The sequence below is a fragment of the Sinocyclocheilus rhinocerous genome, unplaced genomic scaffold (assembly GCF_001515625.1).
Source record: "Sinocyclocheilus rhinocerous isolate Xijiao unplaced genomic scaffold, SAMN03320098_v1.1 scaffold594, whole genome shotgun sequence".
NCBI lineage: Eukaryota > Metazoa > Chordata > Actinopteri > Cypriniformes > Cyprinidae > Sinocyclocheilus > Sinocyclocheilus rhinocerous.
This window is the reverse complement of record NW_015645059.1, coordinates 1,860,690-1,871,895: the sequence shown is the minus strand read 5'-3', so window position 1 is coordinate 1,871,895 and position 11,206 is coordinate 1,860,690. Positions and strand designations below refer to the sequence as shown.

At 37.1% G+C, this 11,206-nt stretch overlaps 1 protein-coding gene across 3 annotated transcripts in view; it reads left to right on the top strand.

Annotated features, from left to right (window-relative positions):
* armc1 (armadillo repeat containing 1) overlaps positions 1 to 10,856 on the top strand; it is a 16,612-nt gene extending 5,756 nt beyond the window's left edge. For 2 of the 3 annotated variants that reach the window (XR_001636053.1, XR_001636054.1), the window contains exons 4-8: positions 3,566 to 3,755; positions 3,862 to 3,978; positions 6,652 to 6,726; positions 6,986 to 7,329; positions 8,291 to 8,366. Coding sequence is in view for 1 of the 3 variants with exons in the window: in XM_016508469.1 (XP_016363955.1) it covers positions 3,566 to 3,755; positions 3,862 to 3,978; positions 6,652 to 6,726; positions 8,291 to 8,482 (574 nt within the window). In the remaining 2 variants the exon portion in view is untranslated. Of the gene's footprint in view, positions 1 to 3,565; positions 3,756 to 3,861; positions 3,979 to 6,651; positions 6,727 to 6,985; positions 7,330 to 8,290 lie in introns of all 3 variants that reach the window. The other variant, XM_016508469.1, reaches the window with a different exon arrangement.
* Positions 10,857 to 11,206: the final 350 nt, after the last annotated feature.

Genomic DNA, 11,206 nt, shown 5'->3' with positions numbered 1-11,206 from the left:
TTTTTCTTTTCCTCTTGCCTCTGTATAATGCATATCAGGGCTCCAGACTCATTCTTCCCACTGGTCGCTCTTTTGCAACTAACTTTCTGAGCTGGTCGCACGAGCACATGATTTGGTCGCAATATATTTATTTATTTATTTATTTTAGCGCTACAACATATGGGATTATTCAATGCATGCTGATGAACTTTTATCATAGTTTATAGTTATATGGAAACGAAAGTTGTTAACATTCAACCCGTTCTTTATCATCAGTAGTATTATTTGTGATTTGAATTTTGTGAATGGGAGTTTCTCTTTTGCTGTGTTAAGCCGCGGGCTTCGGATGCTTTCACTTTCGAATTCGCGATCTTGTTGTCACTGTTTTGCTTATATCTACACACCTTTCATTTTTTTAAGACTAAAACAAACATTGTTATTATTGTTATTCTTAATTAAAAAGCACAACAACAATGACAAACTAGCTTACAAAACGTTGAAATAAGATGAGTAAGATGAGGCATGGCACACACCACATGCTGTATTATATACCGACTAATAAATTACAGAACGTTTAGCAAACACAGAGGAATCAAAAATATAAATAAATAAATAAAAGAGAGCCTCCATAGCGTAATGTGAGGTAAACAGCAAAGATAACAAGTTTTTCAAAAATGAAAACAAAAAGAATTTTTCCCCCCACAAGAATACCAGCATGTTCAGCTTCTCTGGTTTAAGAAGCGGTCTTTTACTTGACTTTCGCTTGAAAACCATCCATCGTTTCCTCAATATGCGCGTTGTTTTTGCTGCGCGCACCTTCGCGCTCGTGCTGATGCGGTGAGTATAATCTCTAAGCGCTGTTTCGTTATGCTTTCAGTTTCGTTTGCTGTTTGATGTTTCTCATATGCAACAGAAATTGCAGCGCTTATGAGCTGACCAATATCATCTGAAGCCATTCCATATCTTAACGTGAGGGACAGAATTTAGGTTTACAGAAACTCATCTTCCTTCTGCTGCAGCTGTCAGTCATTCTCAGCTCAGTATTCAAACAGCACGTCACGTTCAGTTCTGACAGTCAGCATAAAACTCTCTCTCCAAGATGATATATTCACATTATAATACTTTAGTTTAAGGAAGGAAGGAATTATCACAAACAGAAAGATTATTAGAAGCCTTTCTTTTTCTCATGATTTCTATCTTATAGTCATGAATGTATTTTATAAGAATACAAATATTTAACAGAATAAACATGTTTAAATTGTATAATGTGCACCAAAGATAAAGGGTTTTAAAAAAGTGACCATTAGTTCCACAAACACAGTATTGATATTCTGTAGTGGTTTAGGAAAAAATAACGCTGGTGTTGGATCGGTATTGGCCAATTCTTAGAATTTGGAATACTCTATGTAATCTTACACTGCAAAATAATAACTCAAAAAGATAACATTATAATTAATTACTGAACCCTTAAATTAATCATTTATATAATGAAAGCCATAAAAACAGACAATTAATCGTGATAATCGCCATAATCGCCAAAGCCCTAAAACAGACAAGTAATCGCAATAACCGTGACTATTTTTAGACAATTAATCGTCAGCCATATTTCATAATCATGACAGCCCTAATTATTGTGTAATAAGCCAATAATAATTCTAATAATTATTATTTATTGTTATTATATGGAGCCAACGCAAATCTGATTTACTGCAGAAAAAAAATATTGCTGAGCCCTCTTTTTGTGCTTTAGAAAAGATGAAACTCAGGGTTTCTTTTACCTCATATGGCAACTGATTTTTTAAATATTCATACAACTGCATGTTTTTGACACCCCCATGGCTAAGTATAGAGGCGCAGGAATCAAGGATCCATGTTTGTTTGTATATTCGCTACAGTTCAGGCTTATTTCTAGTGCGAAAGTCTGCAGGCTCTTAGACGGCCAGTGCCACAGACAGAAGTGCCAATGGTTGGTAGAGAGCTGCGTATCCTTCTCTCAGGGCGACTCCCTGCCCGCCCCCTTCGATTCACCAGTCACTTCAGTTAGCACAGACGCCATCAAGGAGTGCCCTGCAGTTCCACAAGCTGCCCGTCACTATTTCCGGCACAACGATTTTGGGTAGAGGTCGTGTATCGCCCCAGTCTGTGAAATTTTATGGCTAGAGGAAGTGAAGGAATCCTTCATCACCCCTGATGAGACCCCAGAGCTCGGAAATAAGCAGTGCTAATGCTTGAATTAGTATTTTTTTTTTTTGATGAATGTTCAGTGTTTTCTCACATTGTGTCTTACTATAACTAGCTAGCTATTGATTGCATAGGTTGCCTCCTTTTGACGGAGGATGTAGATGCCATCAGCATTCCCTCAGGTGTATATGGGAAGCTTGAGGTCTGGCAGCTCAGATATGCCAGCGAGCAGATGTCCGTTCCTGTAACTCTGCATGAATGATGGCAGCGTTGCATCTCCCCCATTAGCGCCTGTAGGGCATATCAAGATCCTGATGTCACGCCTGACCTCCAATGCTGATGTCAATGAACTGCTGTCTTTTTTAACCCTATTAAACGTACAGGTCACTTGACTATAGTTAGTGACCAAATAACTGATTGGCTAAATATAAATTTTTACTAACTTTTGATTAGTTATTTGAGACTTTTTTTCCCTCATCAGAAGGGGAGAGTGGGTTGATTTGTGCCGGTGGGTAACTTGTGTGCATAACTTTTGTCATGTGATAATATATTTAGTATCATCTACATATCTATATTTACCTATAAAATATTTAAATTATATTTACCATCATCTACAGCTGCCTGTTATCGGGAAATGCACATGAGAAAATAATGTCCAAATTTGACAAATTAGAATATAATATAAAAATAAAAAACTAAATATTCTGAAGACTAAACAATTTCCTGGCTGGTTTTTATGGATGTCTTTAAGCAAATTTGCAACACAATACGCAATAAGGCTATTAATATATATATATATATATATGTAATATATATGAGAAGTAAGATAATAGTTTTTACATTTTTTCTGATTTTTTTTATTCACACATTTCAGTCTTTCTTCTTTCTTCCTTCCTTCCTTCCTAATGGGCAACATCCACAGAAAGTGAAATTTTATTTTCTTTTAGTTTATTTTGTCTTCAAAACAGTATAACAGTATATTTTGTCTCTTCTTACTATGATGCATCAATCTCTTCATTTTTAAACTTAATTTAGTTAAGTTCAACATGCATTTATGCTTACTTGTGATATTAAACCGTATGGAATGCATGACACTAGATGAATCACAATATTGTATGTGCTAAAGTTTAGTTGGTTCAAGCTCCATCAGACTGACTTTTCTCCAGCTCTCATGCCGGCAGATTTCCCCTCCTGCGCAGATCTATGTTGTCTCCCCTTGTCTGCTGGAGTGATGACCTTTTCAAATATCAGCACCGACAAGTACTGAAATGTACAATACATGATCTTTTAACCAGACTAGACGAGCATATTTGCTCAATTATTTCTTTGTTCATCAACAGTGGCTGTTATTGTTCTTTTTTGTCATCTGTTGTGAATCCTACAGTGATCTGATGTGTTTCACTAGGGGCACGTCACCAGGCGAGACCAAGCTGCTAGCGTCTGAGATCTATGAGATCCTGCAGAACTCCAGCAGCGCGGAGGCTGAACAGGCAGAAGCGGCCGCCTCTTGCCGAAAAAAAGCCCAGTTTTTTATGGGCTCAACGAACAAACGGGCCAAAACGGTGGTGCTTCAGATCGACGGGCTTGATGATTCGGTAACTGCAGTCAAACAGCTTGTAATGGAACCCGTTTAATCAGAGTGTATGGAGATTCAAATGTTTGGTTCTGCACAATTTGACACTCTGTCTCTGTGTATGTCAGGCACGGAGGAGTCTTTGTGAAGAAGCCCTGCTAAAGATCAAAGGCGTCATCAGCTTTACCTTCCAGATGGCTGTGAAGAGATGTGTGGTGAGGATCCGATCAGACTTGAAGGCTGAGGTGAGTTTACGGTCTAGCACAGGGGTCGGATGGGGCTCTTTCATCCCTCTGCGGTGGCTCCCTGTAGCATGGGTGTACAATACGCGGGGGAGGTGTCCCCCCGACTTTTAATAAAACCTAAACTCTTTCCCATGCACTTTTTCTCGGACAGTACAGAAGCTATAAAATATATTTTCTGCCTTATTCTGTGATAAGAATGGAAAGAAAGTGTTTGTAGTATATAAAAGGTTTTCAAGGGCCAATGTGAATAAATCTAGATTTAAATTAAAAGCGACAATATAGTCACGTCGTTTTGGACGTTATTCTTATCCAAAACGATGTGAACATCACGGAGCGAGGACCTAAATACATAGCAGATATGTTCACTGATTATAAACCTAACAGACCACTCAGATCATTAGGATCGAGTCAGTTAGAAATACCAAGGGTTCACACAAAACAAGGGGAGTCTGCTTTTAGTTATTATGCCGCCCGCAGTTGGAATCAGCTTCCAGAAGAGATCAGATGTGCTAAAACATTAGTTACATTTAAATGCAGACTCATCTGTTTAGCTGTGCATATATTGAATGAGCACTGTGCAACGTCCGAACTGATTGCACTATATTTTATGAATAATCGTTTTCTATTCTTAACTGTTTTAAATTCATTTTAAACCTCTTAAATCAATTTTTAAATCATTTTCAAAGTTTTTAAATTCCTTGTTTTATTGTTGTGATTTTTTTTTTCTTTTCTTTTATGTGAAGCACTTTGAATTACCATTGTGTATGAAATGTGCTATATAAATAAACTTGCCTTGCCTTGCCTTGCCTATGTTGATTTGTTGCTCAGGAAACATTTCTGATTATATGACATAGGGAAAACAAGAACTCATGAGTTTATCAAATGATTTTCAGAAGATTTTCTTAAATGTCAACTCTATTGTTTTATAGATGAGTGCATCCAAACCCCAGGAAAGGTAATTCTGCACAGATTCCTAAAATGATTTGATAACGAACTGTGCTGCATCACTTACACAATTAACATCTATGACAAACTGGATAATTCGGAGAATACATTATCAAAATGAATTGTAGAATAAACTATTCAGATCTAGAATATTCATATCAAATAGGTGAAGTTAAATTCAGCACTGCTCTGTCTGTATCTCGGCTGCAGTGGTGAGGTGAGATTCGGACACTCTCTGAATAAGAAGGAGGAAGAGTTTGTGGCCAGAAGGAGCAACACTGTTTTACAATGCCTGCAGAAGTTTAAGATACGCTGCAGTCAGGTAACACATCTTACGTTATACTTCATATATCTAACTGGTTATACCAGGGGTCGGCAACCCGCGGCTCCCGAACTCTTTCCCATGCACTTTTTCTCGGGCAAGTGTGTTCACGTAGAGGTTTTCAAGGGCCAATGTGAATAAATCTAGATTTAAATTAAAAGCGACAATATAGTCACGTCGTTTTGGACGTTATTCTTATCCAAAACGATGTGAACATCACGGAGCGCTGAACACTCTCATGCGCTGTGTGTTTCATTCATACTCGAAGCCGGAGGGCGCTCTCGTACAGAAAGTCCAAAACAGAATCTTATGATAGAAGTAACTTTTGGCCAGGAAATTTGCAGATCCTCAGCACCACTGACTGTCCCCCTCACTTCTGAAATGATTGCTACTCCCCATGCCCTGTAACATAACAGAATATAACACGTTAGCTATATGCCGTGTTATCTTTATTTGGGGATCAAATATGTTGTGGCTCCACGTGAATTTTATTCGGTGGGAAAGGGGCCATAATGGCTCTTTTGACGTTGACGGTTGCAGACCCCTGGTCTAGCACAATCCATATGACCATCTACAGACTTAAGAGAGTTAACATTAGCTAATATTGCATTGATTGAATATATATATATATAGTTATTTTTAGTGAAATTTTAAAGTGTTTTGCTTTTTGCATTTTTAATTAAAAAAAAAGCTTTAATAAAGTAATAGACTTTTTAAAAAATTAATACTTTTTCAGCAAGGATGCATTCAGTTGATCAAAAGCGACACTAACAGCATTTATAGTACTATAAAAGATTTCTATTTAAAATAAATGCAGTTCTTTTGAACTTTCTATTCATCAAAGAATCCTGAAAAAATACGCATCACGGTTTTCACAAAAATATTAGCAGCACAGCTGGTTTCAACATTGATAATAATAAGAAATTATTCTTGAGCACCAAATCTGAAGGATTTCTGAAGGATCATGTGACACTGAAGACTGGAGTAATGGCTGCTGAAAATTCAGCTTTGCATCCCAGGAATAAATTACATTTTCAAATCTATTAAAATAGAAAACGGGTATTTTAGATTTCAATAAAATTTTACAGTATTACTGTAATTTTGATTAAAAAAATGCAGCTTTGGTGAGCATAAAAGACTTCTTTCAAAAACATTTTAAAAAATCTTACCGACCCCATACTTTTGAAGAGTAGTATATAAAAAAAAAAAAAGAAGAAGAAAAGACATTTTAATACATGGAAAATGCCAGGTTTGGACATCTGTGAACATTTTTGAGTAATTGAAAAAGAATAATTGATATCAGTTTGAAGGAAGTGATTCTTTAGAAATGAATCACACCTAATAGATCAGAGAATGCTATTAGAGAGTCTGTTTCAGCATTCTCATACTGTTTCTTCATTCTTCAGGCCTTGGGAACTGCTATAGCTTCAACCAAATTCATGAAGGCACAGCAAGTAGTGAAGGGGGAAGATGGATCGGAGGTGAGTGTCAAATGAACAGAATGCACAATAAACAGACAGTCGAACCAAACATGAAAATAGTCTTCTACTCCCCTTCATGTCACTATTTGAAGCTAGACCGCTTTCCTTTTTTGGCTGGGAAATGTATCTCTTTTTGAATTCAATGTAAAATCTTACGAGTTTCAAATGACAGTTTTGGGCCAGTTGAGCTATTCTTTCAAATCAGGTGCTGCATTTAATTTTGTTGCCAATGATGTCTTGTCTGCGTCTGTCCTCAAAGCTGAGAGTAATGCAGTTCCACATGTTGAGGGTGAACCCTGCTAGACCCGCCCCATCAGAAGACTTACTCATTTTCCCCTCATCACATGATCACTCAGGATGTCCCTCTGCCCTTGCGGACACCTTGTGTCAGAGGACCCTGGAGAGACACACACATACACACATACACACTCTTGCATGCAGTGCAAATAGGCACTGTGTGGTAATTAAAGAAAGAAGTGTCCTCTCTGGTTGAATTGGAAGGGCAATCTCTACCTGCAGCGGCACAGTCATGACCTCCGGTGGCCGTCAATCCCGGAGGTCTTGGATGCTGCTTTACTATGCACTTCCTCCTTCAACCAGCAGGTGGCACAATTGATTGAGAAATGGTCTTGTTGATACCACTCTTTTGCATTGAACAGACTCAAATGAAGAGCTATGTATTAAGAAAAACAGCATTATAGTTAGTAGGGCTGGACTAATGCAAGTAAAAATATTATGTCTTATAAATTTTGATGATCCTTGAAATGCATTTGCTTTAAAATAGCTTTAAAAAATAGTGTAAACAATTTTCACTCTGAAATTGCTAGTAAATTTCACAATTAACACTGAAGTAAACATGACATTTTGAAATGGAAAAACAAGTTTTGTAAAACATACTCTAATAATCTTCATTTAATTTCGGACAGTCATTTTTTGCAGTGTACTATTAGCACCAATAATGACAATAATAATAAAATGCTATCTATCTATCTATCTATCTATCTATCTATCATTTATTTATTTTTGGCTATTTTTTGTTCCAAAAAATTATAATTCTTAAATGCCATTCTTAAGGAGGGCTTCCTTAACCATTTTCGAGTCATGATGCAAAATAAGTAATTTAATCATTTTTATGAACCAATTCACTGAAATAGACAAAGTTCAAAGAACTGACTCTCATTTTAACAATGGTTAAAGATCCAATTTAATCACTTTTTTTCCTCCTCCTGTGGATGCAACCCCTTTTTGAGACCGGAAGTTGGGGCAGAATATATCTTTCTGTTTTTGTATGTCTTATTTGACCTAAAAGTCATTTTGCATAACAACTATAAATAAGTATTTGAGTAAAAGTAAGTAATTTATATGTATCTGATATATTGCTCAGCCCTAATAGTTCCTTCATATTGTATCATAAAGATGGTTAAGTTGTTGTGTTGGCTGCAAATTTATATATTTTTTATTTTAAATAATATATATAACATATAATTAATTGAATTCTGCTTGCAAGCTTAGAAATGATAACAAAATGGTTTATTCCCATTGCTCTTTTTCCCCTCCCATCCAGATTGCAATCCCATTCCAAGAGGACTCAGATGTGGTGGTCGAGCAGAACATAAATTTGCCGGATTATCTGCCTGAGGACGAGAGCCCGTCTCAGGAGCAGCACAAGGCTGTGACGCGACTGGGCTCCGTGCAGGATGGCGTGAGCTGGCTGAGCACGGCCGCCAACTTCCTGTCCCGCTCATTTTACTGGTGACCTCACGACTCCCCGCATGCCCCGCACCTTTACTCCACGTGCCAGACTGCCAAGCGCATCCGCAATAAACTTATAACCTTGTTCCAACTTTAAAAAAGGCCACAACCGGCGGCTGTAAATGGTACGCGATCCATCCTGCTCCTGAAACTCACGTTAGCGCTGCATACGCACCACACGAGACCCTAAAACCTGAGAGCAACCGGGAGAAATTCACCGAAAGCATTTCGTGTGTATCTGCTCTCTCTTATTCACCTTTTTTGTTTGGTCGGGGGAAGGTTTTCAAACGATTCGTCACAGATTCTCCTTGCGGGTTTGTTTCTGTTGAGACTAAACAACACCTTGGGGGTTTCGCTAGGCGGGTCGTACATTAAGATTTTCTAAATTTCTACTAATTTGGGTGCTTTCCGATGTGTTCTAACCCTTCATCTCAGCTTTCTTGTACATTTTAAACAGCATATTTTGTTTTTTAATTATTTGATAGTCCTAATACCACTTTATTCATCAGCACTTTCCAAAGCATGCCGTATTTTTAATGCCTTTTTTTTTTTTTTTTTTCTTACCCGTTCCTTCTGTGTGTGCCTTTGATATGTAGCTTGTTGATTCATTTTCTCGGTTTTAAATCCTCTTTATTTGCTTCGTCTGAACTTCTAAAGCTTTCTGAAGACGTGGTTTTTAGGTTTGAAATGTGTAGCGATGGTTCACTCTTCCTCACAGAGCTGATTTCACATAAAACACAATTGAAACACCAGCACTGGTTGGTGTGCGGTAATAATAATTAACGGTTAACGCATCCAATAAAGGGAAGCCACAAGGAAATAACTGTTACTATGTGTGTAATGCTAACCTTTTATGTTACAGCATGTGCCAAACACCAGATAACCTTCTTTACACTAGCAAAATATGTTGTAAAAAAGCTCTGACTCTTTAGGAACTTTTTTTTCTTTTTGTACCTTTCTTAAACATCAATGCCGTTTTCCTTTATGCTATGCTGACTATTTATAAAATGATTTGTGTGTGAGAATGTTTTGTTCAGGGCCTTTCATACACATGGTCATTTTTAATGTGGGGTTCACCTAGCCAAAAGCATGATCCGGTCAGTTCTGACCGTTTATGTGCCCGTCACCTCTGCATGACCATCACCCCTTGAGTTTTCCCTGACCGACGGTGTCTTTTAACAGTTTAGATAATCGACTGACCTCATATATCGCATTCAGGACGTTCAGTCCACTCAGGGATGTGTGTACGTTCTCCCGCAACTGATGGTCTCATGTATGTGCGTTCCCAAAAGGAGACCTGCACACATCGATATCAAAATGAGTTAAACCAGTATATGTCCCTGTCGTTTTATTTTTCACCTTGTTAATGCTGGAAAACTTGGGTTGTCGTAAAGTATCAGTGTTTGCACCCTTTTGTATTGTTCCTAATAATCAGCAATGCTTTAAGACTGTTTAAGTCGCATCGTGTCGGTTCACGATGAGAATTTGTTACAGAGACAGCATTAGTGTATAGAATGGAATCGCACAGTGGCGTGCTTTTAGTTGGGTTTAAGATGAGATAGAGGCCATCAGTGTTATATTTATGAACAAAATCCAAATTGAATCAAGTTTTGCATTTTTCTGTATTTTTGTTTCCCTCATCTTGTACTGTATACAATCTTTCCCTGAAGCGTTTTAAGCTGCTGTTCGCTGTTATTCCAAGAGCGCAGAACCAGAGCCCATGGTAGATTTTAGTAGCTTCTCATGTACAGTGCATATTCGCTGTTATATACAAAGAGTTTTAGGACACACGATTCTTGGCTGTTCACAGTAATGACAAGGATTATTAAATAGATCAAATAAATTTCACTTGTGTTTTGTTTTGGCTGGAAATTGTGCTTTATTAGCCTCGGTGGCACCAATCTGTTACTATAACAATCTTTTTTTTTTTGTTATGATTTGAGCTGAGTGCTCATGGTCGCCAATAAGAAGTGCTGATGATTACGTCAGTTTAAATGTGAAAGCTTCTTACTATGAATTAAATGGGTTCTACTGTGGCTTTAAAGGTTTCAAACATGTAAAACTCAACACCGCCTGCTGTCGATTACCACTGCAAATAATTCTGGCTCATCCCTCAGTTTGAAAAAACAGATTTTATTTACAGTTATGCAGCAAGGCTTTCCAGAAAATTGGAGCTTTTATTTGTCATAGTATTTGTATTAATTTTTTTTTTCAAGCAAAAATGACATGACAGACTGATATTTGTTGACTAAGCTTATTAATCGGCTACTATTTGGCCATTTCAAGATTCTAATATGTCCATTTGGCCGATTAACCGGTGTTTATCGCCATACATTGTCTGTACCAAATTATACTGACAGCTTTGTGAATTTTGATTTAATATTGTGTAAAATAAAAGACTTCATTTTATGAGTTTTCTGCATGGTACCTCATTCACTGTCAACTGAGTTCTATTAATAATTTAAATTATTAATAAATACAATTAATTCTCAATATCAGTTACATTACGTTCAAAAGTTTGGGGTATTTGAGATTTTAATGGTTTTTGAGAAGTCTTTTATGCTCACCAAGGCTGCATTTATATGATACAGTAATATTCTGAAATATTATTAAAATGTAAAATAAATAAATTTTCTATTTAAATATATTTTTATTCCTCTGATGGCAAAGCTGAATTTTCAGCATCATTACGCCAGTCTTCAGTGTCACATGATCCTTCAGAAATTAT